Source organism: Bufo gargarizans, chromosome 3, assembly GCF_014858855.1.
Source record: "Bufo gargarizans isolate SCDJY-AF-19 chromosome 3, ASM1485885v1, whole genome shotgun sequence".
Classification (NCBI taxonomy): Eukaryota; Metazoa; Chordata; class Amphibia; order Anura; family Bufonidae; genus Bufo; species Bufo gargarizans.
The window spans coordinates 7,040,686-7,060,655 of NC_058082.1; the positions used below are offsets into that span (position 1 = coordinate 7,040,686).

General features: G+C 48.1%; 1 protein-coding gene across 3 annotated transcripts in view; it reads right to left on the reverse strand.

Moving 5' to 3' along the window:
• Positions 1 to 466: 466 nt before the first annotated feature.
• NUMA1 (nuclear mitotic apparatus protein 1) overlaps positions 467 to 19,970 on the reverse strand; it is a 52,150-nt gene continuing 32,646 nt past the window's right edge. For all 3 annotated transcript variants that reach the window (XM_044286724.1, XM_044286722.1, XM_044286723.1), the window contains exons 13-26: positions 18,877 to 18,999; positions 15,122 to 18,790; positions 13,646 to 13,687; positions 12,737 to 12,805; positions 12,548 to 12,655; positions 11,393 to 11,623; positions 10,943 to 11,115; positions 10,494 to 10,749; positions 9,073 to 9,361; positions 7,619 to 7,755; positions 7,296 to 7,532; positions 7,105 to 7,209; positions 6,428 to 6,646; positions 467 to 1,809 (exon numbers count right to left, since the gene is read on the reverse strand). In XM_044286724.1, the coding sequence (XP_044142659.1) occupies positions 1,777 to 1,809; positions 6,428 to 6,646; positions 7,105 to 7,209; positions 7,296 to 7,532; positions 7,619 to 7,755; positions 9,073 to 9,361; positions 10,494 to 10,749; positions 10,943 to 11,115; positions 11,393 to 11,623; positions 12,548 to 12,655; positions 12,737 to 12,805; positions 13,646 to 13,687; positions 15,122 to 18,790; positions 18,877 to 18,999 (5,691 nt within the window). In that variant the 3' untranslated portion in view covers positions 467 to 1,776. The remainder of the gene's footprint in view (positions 1,810 to 6,427; positions 6,647 to 7,104; positions 7,210 to 7,295; positions 7,533 to 7,618; positions 7,756 to 9,072; positions 9,362 to 10,493; positions 10,750 to 10,942; positions 11,116 to 11,392; positions 11,624 to 12,547; positions 12,656 to 12,736; positions 12,806 to 13,645; positions 13,688 to 15,121; positions 18,791 to 18,876; positions 19,000 to 19,970) is intronic.

Below are 19,970 nucleotides of genomic sequence, written 5' to 3' on the forward strand. Positions count from 1 at the left end.
ATCGGCCATCTCACCATTGATTGCTCAGATTATCTGTTGGTCTCAGGCTGATAACAGGGGAGAACAGCTGCAGATTATACACAATATAACACACGGACTTCAGGTGTAAGGTCTCTTTAAATCTCTGTATAATCCGCAGAGACTTTCTAGATTCTTGGCTCTACTTTATTTGCAGAGTCACTTTCAAGTCTACATTGAGTCTCCAGAGCTGTATTCACAGTTCAGCAGGTCAATAGTTGTGGGCAGACATATTTCAGTAATGTCTTGTGTGAATTGTCCTGTACAGCGCCACAGCAGATGCTGCACCAGCAGGGGGTAGTAGAGAGCACTAGCATGCCAAGTACAACACCATTGCGACTACAGCTCTGGCAGTGAGTGGAGTACAGCATGAAGTATTTCAGGATAGGGTGCGCACTCCTCCCAGTAGGTTCAGCCATTGCAAATAAAGACAGCATAGACGCCGGGATCACGAGCGGGTAACTTTATTTACAAAAATAAAAATGATAACAGTGCAAATCTCAACGATTACACCAATATGGACAATGACCCCCATCATCCAGGTCGCTTACATCCCATTTGTACTGAGTGGGAGAAAGTGATCACATGGAATAATTATAAAAATATAGAACACAAAAAAAATCCTAAATCTACAAAATCAGACGATCACGAGAGCAGGACTCCACCCTGCAAAGCCACGCGCTGCGGCGCCATTAAAGGGGGTCATTACTATGAGCATTGATGGTGTATTCTCACTATAGACTGGACTGGACAATAGACTCCACTCGTCACAAAAACTGGGGGGATGCCAGGTCCCAACCCTACAGGGCGAGACCCCGGAATTGGTGGGAGTAGAAAAGGGGACGGGGCAACCGTAGAGGAAAGGAGATGATCAAGGGGCGAATTGCTGGGACGTTTTGCTCCCCTCGACTCAGACAATATAATCTGATGCCTGAAATCTGTCAACGCTGCGTCGACAGACGCGCCCCTAACAGAGGCAACACACTGCACAGAAACGGAACCAGCAGGGGACTGGGATAGAGGAGGTGTAGCTAAATGCAGCTCTGGAGGTGAATGGAGTAGAACACAACTGGAGATGAATACAAGATACGATAACTTGAACCTGATGAGGACGGATGATAAGGAGCCATCATGGCGGATGTGAGAGACCTGCCGTACGTCCAGCCTCTCTTCAGTCGCGCCATGTCTATGGATATAACGCCCTCTGTGTAGAGATCTACGAATCCATGTCTCAAAATAAATCGGCGCAGCGGGCCGCGTTCCTGCAGTACCGGGCGCAGGCATGTAATGTTCAGTATACCTGGGGGACATGATGAGGAGTGACGCCCACGGTGGGGGCCTAGATAGGGCAAAGGGTTAATGCAAAGAGGGGTAATTGATCAGGGAGGGCCCCACCGCTGGTTATTACTCTCGTCATGGGATCGATGTGCAGGAGACGGCGAGAGGAACACCATAGGCAGAAACATTTTTAATAAATAAAAAAAATTTGCAAAATTACAGAGCCACAGCAATAAGGCACTAAAAGAGTTCTGTAAAATAAAACCGCCTGCTGTACATACGAGGCGCGAGCGTGAAATGCAAGCACTGATACAGATCATCCCCCCTCCCCCGCACAATCACCGGATCCAGTGAGCGAGGCCGGCCGCCCCAGATATAGCCTGACCCTCTAAGAAGAGAGAGAGCGCGGTCGTGGTAGACTCACTGTCCGTCACCTGCAAGTCCGTAGAAATTTAAAGCTGCTCCTTCCAGGCATCGGCCTTACTTATTCCTTTTCTGGCTCCTCTCAAAAAACTGAAATAAAAAAAAAGGGAGACAAAAAAAAAAATTAACAACAAGACAGCGGCGAGCGCGTGCAGGAAAGTGCAAGTCACCGGAAACTGACCACCATGAAGAGGCGATTGTGGACAACCCCTGTAAGTACCCAGAGGTAGAGAAGAGCTCCGACCTCATCTTCCATCCAGGTGGTGACCCCCACACCAGGTAACACCCCATTAGTGCAGGTACCTCACCCGACTCACCTCGCTTGCACAGGAGAAAACTCACAACCATTAAACTCCAGAGATGGATTACAGCGCAGCGGGCAGACACTGTGGACCCCAATACAAGTTAAAGGGAAGGCGTCACAGAAAATTAATGCTTTTTTTTTATTATTTATTTTTTGAATTTTTGGTGATTTCTAAGAAATGTTCCAGGTCATTAGACCCTAAATAACATTCTGTACAGGTTACGATAAATCTTTGTCGCACTCCGGGTATCAGCTGTCGGCAGGGTTCCAACCCCGTTTCCAATGATAAGACCAAAACACACAGGCTGTCGTATTTGATAGTAGAAATTGGATTAAACATACACAATATTCATGCGGGACGTTTCGCTCGCAGGCCTTCCTCTGCCCATATATAAGGAAGTACAAATAAAAAGACCAGATCACCTACCCATAACATGTACTATGTAAGTCTGTACAGAAAACTGTTTTCATAGAGCAAAGTTCTAGAGGCGATTTACAAGGAGGAGGATTCCTGTGGTGGTAACTGGTCCTGTATGAGCTCAGAACCAGGAGGAACATAGAAGAGGTTTCCACAGCGTGAAGGGTTATTCAGAGGCCACAGATTGTACACTGTGCGGGATACTGAGATGGCGGGCACACCTAGTGTCTCGTATAGGAAACTGCTTTACCATATTGGATCCAAGTTACTTACCTCTGCCGCAGGTATGGTGGAGTGAAGATGTAAGCAGGTAGACGCAGTATGGAGGAATCATGTATAGTACATGTGTGTAGAGAGCTAAAGAGAAAAGTAAAGAAAACTAGGAAAAAAGGGGCAAGGAAGGAGGTAATCAGAAGAGTGAGGAGTGATTAGGAGTAGAATGAGAAAATAAAAAAAATTATGGATAAAAATAAAAAATAAGGTTAAAAACAAAATAAAGAGTACGGTGAGGAACGAATGAGATAAATAGAAAAAAAATGGTAAAATAAAATAAGATGGAAAAGTAGAGTGAAATGGGAAAAGGCAGGAGGAAGGCAGAGCTATTCTTCCCATTCACCATCTTCCCCTTCTACATCTCCTCTACCTTTTCCCTCCCTTATGTCCTCTTCCCTTAGTAATTACTGACACCATTCACAATAAGGACCCTGCATGGCCAGTGGAACGCATAATCAGGCCGATGCGTTCTGCGACATCCGCATGTAGGACGCACGTAGACTGCGCATGCACAGCCCCCAGGTTCGTCCAAATAGCAAGGTCTTCTGCTCCCATCCTACTTTCCTGCGGGGATCTCCTTACACCGCCCATCTCGAACTCGGGACAGTTTCCTTCTTAAACTCACAGGTTGTAGTTTATTATCTTACACTGCCCATCGGCGCATGCGTTCCACGGGCCCCTAACTCCTGAGATCGGTGGAACGCACGCGCAGTACACCTAGACTCTTCCTCTCCTTCCTGTATTTAAACCTGAAAGCGCCCCACCACCTACAGACGCTCTCTACACACATGTACTATACATGATTCCTCCATACTGCGTCTACCTGCTTACATCTTCACTCCACCATACCTGCGGCAGAGGTAAGTAACTTGGATCCAATATGGTAAAGCAGTTTCCTATACGAGACACTAGGTGTGCCCGCCATCTCAGTATCCCGCACAGTGTACAATCTGTGGCCTCTGAATAACCCTTCACGCTGTGGAAACCTCTTCTATGTTCCTCCTGGTTCTGACTGAGCTCATACAGGACCAGTTACCACCACAGGAATCCTCCTTGTAAATCGCCTCTAGAACTTTGCTCTATGAAAACAGTTTTCTGTACAGATTTACATAGTACATCTTATGGGTAGGTTATCTGGTCTTTTTATTTTTTTTTAAATTTTTATTAGTATTTTCTTATATATGGGCGGTGTTTGAGGAAGGCCTGCGAGCGAAACGTCACGCATGAATATTGTGTATGTCGTTTAATAAAAATTCTACTATCAAGACCAAAACGCACAAGCTGTAGTTGTATTTATCATCATAACATTCTGTACAGGTAACTTCAGTATCCATCTCATTATCATCAGGATTACAATGGCAGATAATACCTCTGTATAAATAACACAGGACTCAGCATTCACAGTAGCCGCTATCCCAGCTCATCAGCTCCCTCCCTGCACAATGACCTCCGCACAGGTCACAGCGCACGCCTAGAAAACGCTCCCACAGAGGATTCTGTCCTGTGCAGCAGCTCTCCAAGATCAGGACGTCCCGATATATTTTAGGCCTTGTGCTTGGTGCAAAAACTGCACAACTTTAGTAGTTATTTTTTTTGTAATACAAATCAAAACCTAGAATGTGTCGGCAGATAAGAACCATTTGGCCCATCTAGTCTGCCCAATATACTGAATACTATGGATAGCCCCTGGCCCTATCTTATATGAAGGCCTTATGCCTATCCCATGCATGCTTAACCTCCTCCACTGTATTTGCAGCTGCCACTTCTGCAGGAAGGCTATTCCATGCATCCACTACTCTCTCAGTAAAGTAATACTTCCTGATATTACTGTTAAACCTTTGCCCCTCTAATTTAACACTATGTCCTCTTGTAGCAGTTTTTCTTCTTTTAAATCTTCTCTCCTCTTTTACCTTGTTGATTCCCTTTATGTATTTAGCCGTTTCTATCATCTCCCCTCTGTCTCGTCTTTCTTCCAAGCTCTACATGTTAAGGTCCTTTATTCTTTCCTGGTAAGTTTTATCCTGCAATCCATGGACCAGTTTAGTAGCTCTTCTCTGAACTCTCTCCAAAGTATCAATATCCTTCTGGAGATATGGTCTCCAGTACTGAGCACAATACTCCAGATGAGGTCTCACTAGTGCTCTGTAGAGCGGCATGAGCGCCTCCCTCTGTCTACTGGTAATGCCTCTCCCTATACACCCAGCATTCTGCTAGCATCTCCTGCTGCATTACGAGAAAATGAGATATGAGAAGAAAAAAAAAAATCTATTTAGATAATAGGTCATTTTCTGAGAAGACAGTCCCTTTAATGGGGTCTGCTGGACGCCACTGGTGTCAATCAGATCACTTCTTTTTCATTTCAGAAGTACAAAAATAAATAGACAGCCTTGGGCCTATTATTAGATAGGGGATTCTGTGCTCGGTATCAGGAAAACAAATTAAAGGGAACTTGTCACCGGGATTTTGTGTATAGAGCTGAGGACATGGGTTGCTAAATGGCCGCTAGCACATCCACAATACCCAGTCCCCATAGCTCTGTGTGCTTTTATTGTGTAAAAAAAAAAACGATTTGATACATATGCAAATTAACCTGAGATGAGCCTGGGACAGGATCCTCTCCTCTCCTCCCCCTCTTGCGGATCAGCAATTTGTGGACCGCAAAATACGGCACGTTCGTGTGAACAAGCCCTACGAGAGATGGTAACTTTATGTATTGTAAGGGTATTTTTTAAGTACTGATTGGTTCTGTCCCTTTACTTCTGTTCCCTTTCATTATTACCCTTCTGTGTAATGATTTGCCTTGTAATCTAGTAGCCATCCCCGATTGTGCTGATAAGTCCACATTCCTGAGTGATCTCAGAGACATGCGTGCTGCACACTGGAGGAGGGGTTATCAGGTTTAAACTTTGTGACACATTCACTCAGGGCACTCCACTGAAGACTTCATTCTAGATAGGATGTGAGTATTAATTTGCCCTATTTCTTGTACACCCTGGGGTGTCGTCCATGTGCTACGACATGACAACCGGAGGGCCTCCACATATTGCATATTTAGTTTAGTGATTTTTATTTACTTTTTATTATTCTGTATAAATATATTTCTTCATGTAGCCTGCGTAAAGCTTATTCATTCTCAAATCTTTTGAATTCACATTACGTCACACTTTATATTGCAGGTTACTACCACAGTTTTTTTATTTTTATTTTACGTTTTTCTACTATTAAAAAAACCATTAGTGTGTGTGTCTCCACATTCAAAGACCCAGAACATTTTTGTCTCCCAGTGGACGGAGCAGCGTGCAGCGCTTGCATTGTGTGGGACCAGCTGTAGCTTTCCTTTTGGGGTAGAAACTACTTCTTGAGGACTTTAGTGTTTTATTAGTTTATGGTCAGGCAGGAAAAATGAACATGAACCAGCAACTTTACCTTAAGTTTTTTTTTATATATTTCTTAGAATGTTCACTGCACAGGACAAAAATAAATAAATAAAAATGTTCCCTTTTACAGTAGAGTCGGGATACCACAGACAGGCACTAACCACCGGCGGTCTCTAGCCACTTAGACGCTGCAGTCACCATTGACAATGGCTTTTTTCAGAGGTTAAATGCTCAGGAACAGAGTTAACTGCAATCCTGGGAGTAAGAGCAGGCGCCAGCACTGGTTGTCATGAGGAGCCCCCCACCCCGACCCTCTCACATATCACTAGTACTCACCTTGTTAGTCTTTGGAGACTTTGCTGCGGCCCGTGGGGACTTCCTGCTGGGGGACTTGCGGATGCCGAGGTTGGGGGATTTGCTGGTGCTTCCACGTCCCTGGGGGGTAGACTTTGGGGTGGACTTTTTATTTAGACCTCTTTTAAGCAAACTGCTCCCCAGCTTCTTGGGGGTATTGAGAATGCTGAAGGCCATGGACTGCCGACGGCTGGTACTTGACTAATGGGAGAGAGAAGAAAGCTACATCAGAGCAATGTAAACCAACCATGGGGAAACGAGCAACGTGGAAGGATCACTGTGATCTTCATGTATGGCACCACAGCTAAAGGGTACCTATTACCAGGAGACCCATGCACTAAGTGTGGCATCAACCAGCTACGCACCATGGGTTTAACGGGCAGTCAGTCCCATGGGCAGTCAGCAGACCCATGCACCAAGCGTGTGTGGCATCAGCTACCCACCATGGGTTTAACAGGCAGTCAGCGACACAAAGGTGGAGGTCACATCTGGATTGAGCTTCCCATTCTCTTCCCATCAAAAATAGCTGATGTTCAACGGAACGGACAAACATGTCTGACAGATTAGAACAGAAAGCTCAACATGGACGTCAATGAGCCCCGATACGGACATACAACATGGCTGGGTCAGCCTCATGTCCAGCGTTTGCCGTCTCTTACTTGCTGGCTGATATTGGGTTTACGGTCTGCAACAGACAGTCGCCGGGACTCCGGCTTGTCTTTTGGGGTGTTTGGTCGTGGAAAGCAGCTTGCTGATTTCTTCGACTGTGAAGGGACAGAACATAGAATCCTTGTTAGATATAAATATAAAGAAGTGTAAAACTAGAATGTTCCCCTCCCCCACACCTCACCTCTGGGGTGTCGGGTCCATAGTGAGTTTCCTCGGACACCCGCTTCATCTGCTGCCTCGTAGTGATCCCGCTTCCTCCCCACGAGTGCTCCCCTCCACTGGATCCCAGGGTCATCCTCCGTGTGCTGCCCATGGACTCCTGGATCTGTGAGGGCAGCAGTGTGGCTCGTCGCATTGTCTCCTTGGGGTCTCCGGTCTTCACCTCTTCATCAGTTATGGTCGAGGCCAGGACAGATGGCTGTGGTACAGACAGATTACTGATCCTCCAACCTCAGAGCAGAGCCCCCACTTTACCCCAGAGGCCAATACACAGAACAGACATACCCTAGACTCCACGGGGTAGCAGGTCTTGAGGTGGGGGGGACAGGCCCGATTGCGCTGCTGCATTTCTGCGATCCTGGTCCAGTCTTCCTGTGGGTCGGGCTCATCCTGGCACGTGCTCAGATAGAAGCTGTTCCGACCTGAAGATACACAGTAAACTGTGACATCAGCAGCGGTAGTAACTCGCATACCTATAAGAGTCCTCCTCACTATTACTGGGGGAGGGAAGGGGCCTCAAACAGGTTTATACTCGTCACCAACCACAAGGGGGCGCACACAGATCCTTACAAACACTCCTGATCTCTTCTCGCTATGAATTACGTTCTACTTTGGGGACAGAGATTTGGTTTTTGTCTGGTACAGAGACAGATGCAGCATCTTTTCACTACTGACATTTTACTCAGCGGAAAATGGGAAACAAAATCTAAACTTTTGTAATCTTTTCGTTTTTTTAATTTATCAGTGTAACCAGCGCGAGCAGAAAGCGATCCCTGCGCTCTCCTGTGAGTAATGATGCCACTAGGTACATTTTTATGTAAGAGCAAATGTTGATGGTGCTAGAGGGGGGAAAAAGCAGTGACAGGAGAAAACACGTGGCGCCAACATGACATTCTGTGACTGGAGGCGTTCCTGTATGCATCATCCATGTAAAGACGTGTCCATGCTACAGTAGGTGGGGTTGGGAGGAGGAATCTTTTATTTATGTATTTCACATACTTTATTTTGTTATTTACTTTTTTGGGGGTGAGGAGGACGCAGGGATAACATGACCTGCGCTCCCCAGCACTTTTCCGAATGCAGATCACAGTGATATAATAGCTAGTGGACAGTAGATCCCTATTCGCAGTGAGGAGGACCCCGGCGGCCATGACTTCTCAGCATGCTCCTCGTCCCATCAGACTGATCAAGTCAATGAGCCAGAGGATTCCATGGAAATGACCCTAACCCAGGAAGGAAGCCCCCTGCATTCGGGTGTCATTGCAGATTATGTTTTTATCCCGTTTTGTGCCCGGGAGCTGGTCCCGTCAGCACGATCAGGCTGACACTGATGTTTAATGCTACAGCACTGCCATTAAACAGGTGTATTGGCAACATGAAGGGGTTAAAGGGTTGACACGAGACTTAGAGGACCTGTCATCTCTCCAGACACGCGTCTTAATAGCTTCATGCATTCCCCGTGTAATCATTTTATAGCCTCTATTCTTATGGCTCTAGGTTGTGCCGTTCCTTCATTATTTCCATTAGAAGTTATGAATGAATTGCCAGCAGTCTGCAGTAAGGGTACAGGGGGGGGTAACCAGTCGGGGGGTGTACCTGCACAGACTCTCTATGGAGTCAGCGCTGCCATTGTTACCCAACTTGTTACCTTCCCTCTGTCTGAATCTTGGGACAACCCCTTTAAGTCCAATATAGTCTCTGTGTGCGCATTACCACGGCGCTGAGCAGCTGGCACTCACCTCCTGTCTGGGAGAGGCGGGCAGAGCTGCGGGTGGTGGGCCGATAGCCGGGCAGACTCATCAGGACAGAGTTGTTCAGGCTGTCATCGGACGACGTGTGCTCGGTTTTCACCAGTGACTCCAGAGAGGGGAGGCTGGTGAGGGCTGGAGCGGAGAAGGCCGGCTGGGGTTTTCCTCCACGTCTGGTTTTATTTGGCTGCTGTAGATTCTGCTGCGAGGGCGCTGAGCGCAGACTGTAGAAGGAGGTGTTGGCGCTTTCCGGCTCTGGCTCCACTTCCTCCTGGGTTCTCTGTGCGGTAAAGAAAAACATAAGACATGGTGAAATCTCAGGAGAGATGCTGCACATAATGCTACTCACCAGTACTCTAACTGTAGGCTCTATAGGTAAGCACTACCACCACCATCATTCACACTGGACTAACTACCTAACGGAACCCTTGTTCCCCTAGCCATGCCAGACCAGGTAGTGCTGACATTCAAGGGTTTTGGGCGACATCCTGTGAAGGATCGGAGTATAAGATTTTACATCTTTGCCGCCTTGTTTCCTCAGATACCTCAGGCCTTGTTTTTTGCAGGACAGTTTATAATTTTTAGGAACCATTTTGGGTAAAGATACAGTAGTGTTTAATGGATTTTTTGGTACGGTGGTAATTCCACATTTCTATTAACTACGGGTCGGGACAAGTGTGGGCATATACTATATGGATATCTTTTGTATGTTTTTGTGACTAATTAAATAAAATGTATTCATTTAAAAACTGATTTTTTTGCATGGCAGCACAAGTTTCTTTCTAGCCAAATATCTTCCCTGCCTTAAAGGGCTTTTCCATGATTACGATACTGATGACCCATCCTTCATTCACTTCAATAGACTGAGAGCGATACCAAGCACAGCCGATATACAATGTACAGTACTGTGCTCGGTAAGCTGCCGGAAGGCCGCGGCGATACAGGAGTGCCGGTGTCTTCTCAAACAACGGGTCGGACCCCTACTAACAAGATACTGATGGACCTATCCCAAGGATAGGTCCTCAGTATCAAAATCTTGGAAAAAACCCTGGGGGTCTTTACTGGGTTGCATAATGCAATCAGCACCGGGGGTGGTGTTTCGGGGTTAAACAGTTATCTCCAACAGTGGCCATTACTGCAGGAGCCTGGCTGTCAATCACAGCCCAAACCCCGTTCCGGATCACTTAGGAAAAGTGGTGATGTACAAATCCAGCACCCGGCATCAAGGGGTTAAAGAGGTATTACCATCACTGTAACGTCTCAAATGCAAGTCCCAGATTTGGGACCCCCAACTGACAAAGTTGTCATGTATTGAACGTAGAGGAGGCCATGCAATCTCCCGCTGAGTGAGAAGACCTTCTCAATTAGTAGGGTTCCGATAGGTGGGAAGACCCATGTGCGCATCCTTTTACCTTAGTCATAGTAATATTGATGACCTGGGTGGTTCTTCTACGAGCTGAACGTGTTTTCTTGGTGGAGTCCAGAGACAGGTCCCCGATGGAGCCGATGCTGCTGTCCAGCTTGGATTGTGCACGGTTGGGGATGGGGGTGAAGTAGAGGCTTTCCAGGGACTCCACCTTCCTGGGAAGGCGGTTGGAGGACTGGGGCTCTGGGCTGACGGACTTGGCGGTGGAGGTTGAGGCTCCTTGATGGGAGCGTCCATTCTTTCTATAAAAGAAGAGTCAGAGTAAAGTAAGTTCCATGATGCAATGAAGTTGTGTCGTCATCTTCTACTTTGCAATCGCGCCAACAAATCTCCACCGATGTTCTCTACAGTGCGGTGGATAACAACACGTTATAAAGCTGCGGCTGCTTCCCGGTCCGATCTATCACCAGTTACACAATCGGCTCTGCTGGTTACCTGGTGGAGTTCATGGGGTGCTCCTCCTCGTCGCTCATGTCCAGACTGTCGATACTGACGTCTGCGCGGCTCCGGGTGACTCGTGGCAGGCGTAGGGTTTCCCTGCTCTTCATGGCATCCGTGGAAACTTGGAACTTCCCCAGCTCACGCAGCTGTCGATCTGCGTACTCCACCTACGGGAGAAAAGAGGTCACAGGCGGAGGCACAAACTGACAAGATAAAGCTCAACTTCACAACGGGCACCATGCCACCGATCTAAGAATTAAAACCAGCAAATAAAGGGCGTGTATACTTTTGCAAGCAAGATAAATGAAATAATGAAGCCTTGATTAAACATCTCCTGCTTCGGGTATACAGAGCTATGGGTCACTAGGGGACAGAGCAGGAGACTCCTACAACACAGGCGCCTAGGAGCGGTACCCGCTACCAGAGCGCAGAAGCCCCCCTCACCTGCGCCTGCAGGCTCCGTACTTGTCCGCTCAGGGTCTTGCAGTTCTCCTCAGCCTCCTTGGTTTGGAGCAGTGACAGCTGCAGCTCCTTGTGCAGCCGCTCAGACTGCACCTTCAGATCACTGCTCTCCTTGCGCAGCTTGTCCTGCTCCCTGGTGATGCTCGCCAGCTCGTCGCTCAATTGCTGGTTCTGCTGCTTCTTTGCATCGTAGTGAACTTTTGCTTTATCCATCTGGTGAAAAGAGAGACAGAAGTGGGTGAGAAGTGACAGAAACTGCAGAGAAGTAGTGACTCAGGAGATCAGGTCGTCATTCTGGGATTTATTGTCTTTTCAGTGACCTCCAGGAGCCGCAAGTGTCACTAAAATCCTCCTCAGCGGCTATTTCACGTGTCCCCTCCATCCGCCTGGCTGCAGCGGTGACGTAATGTTTTGGGTGCCCGTATACTGCCTGCACCCGCTACAGCAAATCACTGGGTTTCGCATACACTGACCAGGCCAACAACTGGCTGCAGCAGTCAGCCCATGCAGTATATGGGATCATCATCACTGCAGTCGGGAGGGGGGTAAATTAGCGGGTCTGGATTGGAGGGGCTTAGGCTAGTTTCACACTTGCGGCAGGACGGATCCGACAGGCTGTTTACCATGTCGGATCCGTCCTGCGGCTATTTCGCCGTGCCGCCGGACCGCCGCTCCGTCCCCATTGACTATAATGGGGACGGGTGCGGAGCTCCGGCGCAGCACGGCGGTGCACGTAGAAAGCCGCCGGACTAAAAAGCCCGACATGCAGTAATTTTAGTCCGGCGGCCCTTCTCCGTGCTGCGCCGGAGCTCCGCCCCCATCCCCATTATAGTCAATGGGGACCGAGCAGCGGTCCGGCGGCACGGCGAAATAGCCGCAGGACGGATCCGACATGGTGAACAGCCTGTCGGATCCGTCCTGCCGCAAGTGTGAAAGTAGCCTTAGGAAGCCCCAATAAACCTGACGTCAGGACCTCCTCTCTGAGCTGCTCCCTTCGGTTAAATTTGCCTGGTCATGGAGCTCATGGCAGCGCTTTCCTTTGCCATATGACACCACATTTCTTGCAGCAGCCGATGCAGAGAAACATGTGTCCCCAAAAGTAAACAAAGAAACAAGGAAGGAGTAGAAGAAGCAAACCTGGGTCTTGTAGTGCTCCACCGCCTGAACCTGCTTCTCAAGCTGCTCCTCCAGCTCAGAGACCTTCTTCCGGGTTTTCTCCACCTCATCGTGGGTTTCGCCATCTTGCTGCAGAGAAAGAAGCATTGACAGTGAGGGGTGTAAACAGGCCTCATTGTGGAGAGGCCCCATTATGACCGCAGCTTGTACCTTCAGCTTCTGCTGTTGGCTCCGGATTGTCTTCTCCTGCTGGTTGATCTGCTTGTTCAGCTCACGCACCTGCACGGGGGCAGACAGTCAGCGACAAGACTGGAGCAAAGGAGACAAATACGGTGGACTCATGCCAGCAGTGGATACCCCGGCCCAGGGGAGGACGCCCCCAAGGACAATCCATCCGCCTGCTATTATAACTGGACTGATCACCTCTCTGCTCCTCTGTTCTCAGTATCGTCACTGGATCCCATGCTGACAGGAGTACACCGTCTGCACAACGTCACAAGGAGGGGTCAAAGCCATGAGATTTATGCAGCGCGAGGTTAGTAGCTTGATCATGCACCCCCCCTCCACCCCAGCACTCGCACAGGGACCATGCCGCCATCTTCATTGAAAACTGTTTGCAGGTTCGTGCAAGATTCTACATCCCATGTAATCACCCGGCAGAGGGAGGGAGATAATCCAGACTCTGCGCAGTCACAGGGGGAGGGTCTAGCACAAAGCTTGCAGGTGGCTGCGCAGGAACAGAATTACACGGGCAGGAAATCATTGTGCAGGCAGTATATATATATCTATATATACACATATCTACTAGGACCTCTGCCAATATAGAATTACAAGGAATCACAGGGGGGCGATTCACGGTTTGGAAGCAAAAGATGCCAAAGAAATGGAAGTTTTCTAACCTGGGTGAGATTTTTTTTCTCTCTCCACAGCAGAATCTATTCAACTACAAGAGCGTGAGGAATGGGAGCGGCACATTCACCTCACGCCACCGCGGGCAAACAGTTCGCAAGGAAAACTGCTGCGGAGCGAGAGCCCAGAGACGGCACAGAGTGGCTATGTTAGCGGCATGCACCATCACCGTTTTAGGAGCTGGAGCCGAGAGCTGTTCACACCCGTTACCTGGTCAGACTGCTCTTTCTTTGCTGCCTCCAACTGATCCACCTGTCAGGAAACATGAGCGAGCGTAAACTGTAAGTGGGCATTACCTACAACAGCCCCTAAACTCCAGTCACATCCGGAGCTGCAGTCACAATTCTGCCTGCACATCTCCCAGCTTCTTCTGCATTCTCTAGGCCAGCTGTGCGCTGGAGTAGACCTGTGCTGCAATTTGCACCACCGTTCTGCCCTGAACTATAGTAAATGTGTCTAGCGGCAGGAGGTCACCACACCCCGAAAGTGCCAACGTGCCAAAAGTTGTATATTTTTTTGTTCCACTTTATGAACGCAAACACGGTGCATGTTCCTATACACCGACAGCAAGCAGAGAAAGAAAGCCAGTCAAATCTAGTGTAAAACAATCAAACGGCACCAGCCTCTCTTGTCCTGACAGTTTGTTACAATGTATCAGTCCAGGCTTTGTGTTGCACAGAGGATTGTCCAAGACTGGAGGCAACTGTAACAAACCTTCAGCTGAGAGCCGCATTCGGTCCGCGTAGAATAGTTTATATTTAAAGGGGTTGTGAAGCCAATACATATTGATGAGGTATCCCGAGGATAGGTCATCTATATCAGATCTGTGGAGGGTCCGGCTCACGGCACCCCCCACCGCCGATCAGCGGTTTGTAGAGGAGGTGGCGCTCGTATGAGCGCAATTTCATCTTCAAGATTACACTGCGCGTCGTCTCGCTTGCACCATCGGAGCAGGGTTATTACAAGTACTAACTCCTCACACTTGAAACAGAAAAGCTCTTGTAGGTACACTGCACCACCGAGACAACACGCGGTGCAATGAAGTGGAAGTAGCGCTTGTACGAGCACCGCCTCCTCTGATTGGCGGAGGTGCCGGACCCTTTAATGACAGCAAGCAGAGATATTGAAGATTATGAGGGTAAAAAAACATAAGGCATATTAGACCTTTCACTAACGTGATTTGAATCATTTTGAGCGCAACTCCTGAGGAGTCCTGGAGTTACTATTCGTTTCTGTGAAGTTCTTGTCCATAATAAGAAAACACGGCAGCTTTCTTCAAGAGGTCAGCGCCACTCAAGCCCTCGGCGGTGCTGAAATACCACCCATGGACAGGTGTGGCGCTGTTTTAGGAAGAAAACAGCCATGTTTTTGGAGAACCTCTCGACATGTCTAACTACTTGCATCCCCCACATAATACTAGAATATCTATTCTTGTAAACTTATGTTGTACCAGCGTTACCAGTTTGAGGGACAGTCACTCAGCTTTCCGAGTCCTGAATGAACGATAGCATAGCTTGCCATTTGGGACAAAATGGGGGGGGGGGGGGGCAGTTGAGTAATGGTGGCCATATTAGTTGTCTAAGAAACTGCTGACCTGATACATGTCTGCAGAGCAGTGGTCTTTAAACTACTACTCCCAGCAAGCCCCGACAGCCAGGACACGACTCACATGAAGGAGCACGATACCTGAGTCAGCAATTTCTGCTTCTCCTCTTGGAACTTCTGCCTCTCGTCCAGGATCTTAGTCTTGGCGTGCTCGTATTTGCTGGTGAGGTCTTGCATTTGCTCCTTGCCCTCAGAGACCTTCTTCTCGCACTGCAGGCGGAGAGACTCAAGTTCCTGCGTGTGCTTCTCCGACATCGTGGCCAATTCAGCCTGCATTTTCTTCAGCTCCTGCTCGTATGATTGGGACAGAGTCTTATTCTCTCCGGCCAAGTGCTTCTTCTCTTCCTGAAGGGATGCCATTTGGTTAAGATGATCCTTCATCTCCTTTTGCAGAGTCTCCAACATCTTCTCCTTCTGAACCAAGGTTCCTCTCAGGGAGGCCACAGACGCTGCCTCTGCTTTGATTTTTTCCAGTTCGACCTGTAGACTCTCAGCGGTCTTCTGGTTTTGAAGAAGTTCCTCCTTGTGTTGGCTTTCCCTTAGAGTCTGCTCGGCCTTTATTTCTTGGTAGAGGTTTCGAACAGATGACAGTTCCTCGAGCTGCCGCTGGATGGTGGACATCCCATCCTCCTTCTGGCTGCACTTCTCCTGCCAGACCTTTACATCCTTCTCTAGTTTTTCTGTAGTTACCTGGTAAGACGATAGGGTTTTTTGAAGCTCTTCTACAGTCATCCTTTGCTTTTCAGCTGCCTCCTTGTAGGACGCAGCCTCGGCTGTTAGGTTTTGGATGATACCTTGTTTCTCCAAAAGTTCCTTGGTAGATGTTTCAAACTTTTCCTGGACTGTTCTCAGCTGCTTCTCTAGCCCATGGCTTTTACCAGCTTCTTTTGCTAAAAGCTCTTTGGCCTCGACACAGCTGCTCTCATTGCTGGCCAGCTTGGTGGCCAGATTATTCACCTCCTTCTGTAGGCTTTGTATCTCTTCTGCCTTCTTCTCAATTTCCTTCTGATGTTGGGCTACTTGCTCCTTGGTTCCAGATAACTCCTTTTCATATTCCTGAGAGGTGGACTTGACACAAGTCAGCTCCCGGCTTGATTCACTCAATGACTTTTGGCTTTGCTCCAGTTCCTGAACCTTGTGGTACAGCTCTTTTTTCAAAGCTTCTAAGGAAGCGTCTGTCTCAGATTGCAAAGCTTGAGACTCTTCCAACTGCTTCACGAGCTCGGACATCTTGTGTCGTTCCTGCTGGACCTCAGCTGCTAAGGTTTGCATTCCCTTTTGATGCTGCTCAGATGCCGAAGCCTTTTCGGAGGCTGCAGTTTTAGCGTCAGAGGCCTCCTTACGAGCGACGCTGACAGCATCTTCTAGTCCACTGCATCTACTCTCTAGTTCAGCAGTCCTGGACTGAAGAGCTTGCACTTCCCCTAATGTATCTTGGTACTGCTGCTGGACAGAAGCCCCTTCGCGTATCTTGCTTTCAAGGTCTTGCTCCAATCGTTCCACCTGTCGGTCTCTTTCAGAGAGCGTGGCTTTCAGGGCACTCATCTCAGAGTCTGTGGCTTTGATGGTTTGGATATGGTGTTTGATCTGTTCCTCTTGTGAGGTGCTATGCTCTTTTAAGGCTTTCAGTGCCTCCACTTCTTTCACGAGACTGGCTGCATTGTCTTTTTCCTTCCGGATCTTTTCCTCCTTAGAAGCGATTTCTTTGGTAAGTCTGTCAAGCTCGCTCTCCTTCATCGTAATGAGATCAAGAGAGCGCGACAGTTCGTTCTGCAGAGCCGAAAACTCGTTTTTGTGGACGTCCATATATTTCTGCAGCTGAGCCTCCGCTTCCAGTTTAGCTTCTCGCTCGATCTTCAGGTCCCCGAGGACTTTTTCCTTCTCCCTTGCCAGACAACGACCCACCTCTTCTTTCTCGGCGAGCTCCTGCTGATGCTTTACCTGAGACTCTTTAAGCTGTTTGCTCATCTGCTCCAACTCTTCAGAAAGCTTCTGGACAGCGTGTTCGCCTTCTTTGACAGTTCCGTGCATTGAATTTATTTTTGACTCCAAAGTCAAGATCTTCTCAGATTTCTGTTCTTCCAGACATTTTAAGGCGGCTTCTAAATTGACTGTTTTGTGTTTCTCATCAGAAAGCTCTTTGGACAGGACTTCAAGCTCCCGCACTTTATTGCTGCACGTCCTTTCTAGCTGAGACACGTGTTCGGCTTCCTCCCGCTGCGCCGAGTGGAGCTTCTCTTCAGTAGACTGGATGGTATGAAGCATCTTCTGCTCTTGCACTTCCCTCTCTTTGAGCTGAGCCTTGGCTGAGGAGAGTTCGGACTCCAGGTGGCGTACCTGATCAAGTTGCGCGGACATGGCGGCTTTGGCCTCGGCTTCCATTTCAGACACTTTTAACCGCTCGTTAGTCAGCTGCTTGCAGACCTCATCGTGATCCTTCTTTAACCTTTCGATGTCCGCTTCCACCTGACTGGAGGTTTCGGCTCGCTCTTTCCAGGTGCACATTTCCTTCTGGAGTTTATCGATTTCCTCCTCTCGTTGCCGCACCGCAGAGGAGGATTCATGCAGCTTCTGCTGCAGGTTCTCAGTTTTTGCTCCGAGTTCTTCTTCTAATTGTGCGACCTTAGACTCAAGCGTCTTAACTGCAGACTTCTCTTTGCAGAGTTCATTGACGGCCTGGTCTCTGCTTTCCTGTAAGATCTTCACGTCTCCTTCCAGCTCAGAACTTTTCTGCCGCTCACTCTGGAGTATAGCAGAGGTTTTCTTCTCATTTTCCAATAGTTCCTTCAGGTTTTCCACAGTCTGCTCCAGGGACAACAGCTGTTCTTTAATTTTTGCATTTTCTTCACTGATCAGCTCCATCCCAGACACGCTCTCCTCGTACATTCTCAGCTGAGTCTCTTGTTCAGAGATCTGCGTCTTCAGCAACTCCAAAGTGGCGGTGTGAGACTTGCTCTGGTTATCGTTCTCAGCGTCAAGGGCCTGACATTTGGCAATCAAGTCCAAAATGGTGGCATCCAACTCCTGCACTTTTAGAGTCAGTTCCGCTTTCTCCTTCTTCACCTCTTCCATTGCTACCAAACCGGCTGTGTTATCATTTTGTAAGGCCTGGTACGTTTTACCCAAGGCGTTCACTTCTTCCTCCTTGGTATTCTTATACTCATTGAACATGGTAATGGCAGAGTCTCTCTCGCCCACAAATTTATCACGTTCCTGCTGTAAACTGAGCACCTGTTGGGTGTTTAGTCCAAGTTGTTCATTTAACTCCAGCAACTTGGCTTCAGTCTGCCTTAGTGTGCTTCCAAGATGGTCAACTTGATGGTTCAGTTCAGCTATGCTCTTCTTAGAAGACTCTTCTTGCTTCTGCAGGACAATCTCCACCTGCCCTCTACGTCTCCTCTCCTCTTCCACTTCCTTGTGGAGACCAGAAAGTTCCTGATCCTTCTGCACCAGAGAGGTCTTCAGCTTCGATATCTCCAGCTTTAGAGTGGTGATCTGACATGTAAGCTTTTCCTCTTGAAGCCTGGCGTCCTGGTCCTGCTTCTCCTTCTGGAAGGTGATCTCCGATAAGGATGTCTGCAGGTTGGTTACAATGTCTTGGAGCTGCAACTTTTCAGTTTCGAAACGCGATCTCTGCGACTCCAAGTCCGCTTTGGCTGCCATCTTCTCTTCCTCCACGTGTGTGATCCGAGCTTGAAGCTCCGATGATTTAGCGTTTAAAGCAACCACCTCTTGCTGCAAATGCTCCAGCTAAAACAAAGACAGGCAAAATGGTCAGCAAGCGGGACCGTATATAAATGTGCACCCTCGCTCCTTCCATCATGCATGTTACTTACCTTGAGGACATCGCCTAATCGCTCCCCTTTATCATGAGATTCACTGTCTCTCAGCATCTTTAGCTGGTCTTCTAACATAGAGATTTTCTCCTGCAGAATCTGGTTGCGTTCCTCCAGACTTTTCTGTAATAAAAAAAAAAAATAAATGTGTGAACCAGCAAAAAGAGGAATACTTTGTCACTAAAGAACAGACTGCCGCATCTACCAGGGCTATTCACTTCTTGGGACTCCTAGAAGCCAATGGAGTGGTTGACCAACATGCGCACTACTGCTCCATCGCAGGATCGCTGTGGGTCCCAGAGGTCAGACACGCAATGACCATGTTTATTACCCATCATGTGGATCCTGTTTGAGACCTGGACCCTTATCCTATGACTAACATTACGGTGTCTTTACTAGGTCTAGGGGGTTTTAGCCGTCTTCACATAAACCAGTAGTCTGCAGTGGTGGCTTGTACTGGTTTCCCAAACATGAAGATCCACAGTTGACAAACTCTTGCCTAGCGCTTCTGTACTATGCTGTAGTGAGGGACCATTAAAGGGGTATTCCTATCGGGACATTTAAGGCTTATTGCTAGTATATGCCATAAGTGTCCAATAGGTATGGGTCCTCTGGGACCTGCTCTTATCTCAGGAACGGGGCCCCCTCAAGCCTCTCCATTCACTGCTATAGCCCTTCAAAAAGCAGCCAATGCAGAATGCTCGCCAGCCCCATAGCAGTGAATGGAAAGAAAGCCCAGCATGCATGGCCATCCTTCCATTAACCTGTGATTTCTGAAACTAGCAGAGCCAGCTTAGCCATTATCAGAAGTTTCAAAGTGGAGAATGGAGGGGTGGTAGTGCATGCGTAGCTTGCCACGTTCCTGAGATAGGAGGTGGGACCCGCTCCTTCTGGACATTTATAGCATATCCTGGTAATATGCCGTAAATGTTCCAGATGGGAACATCCGATTAAATGCTTTGGAAAAAAAACGAATGAAATAACTAGAAATGAACAGCTTGAGGCGTCTCCGTTATAAATGTCATCTTTAATCCACATTTCACATCTAAATCCGAGATGTTATCAGAGAAGCAGTATTCCAGCAATAAACACAG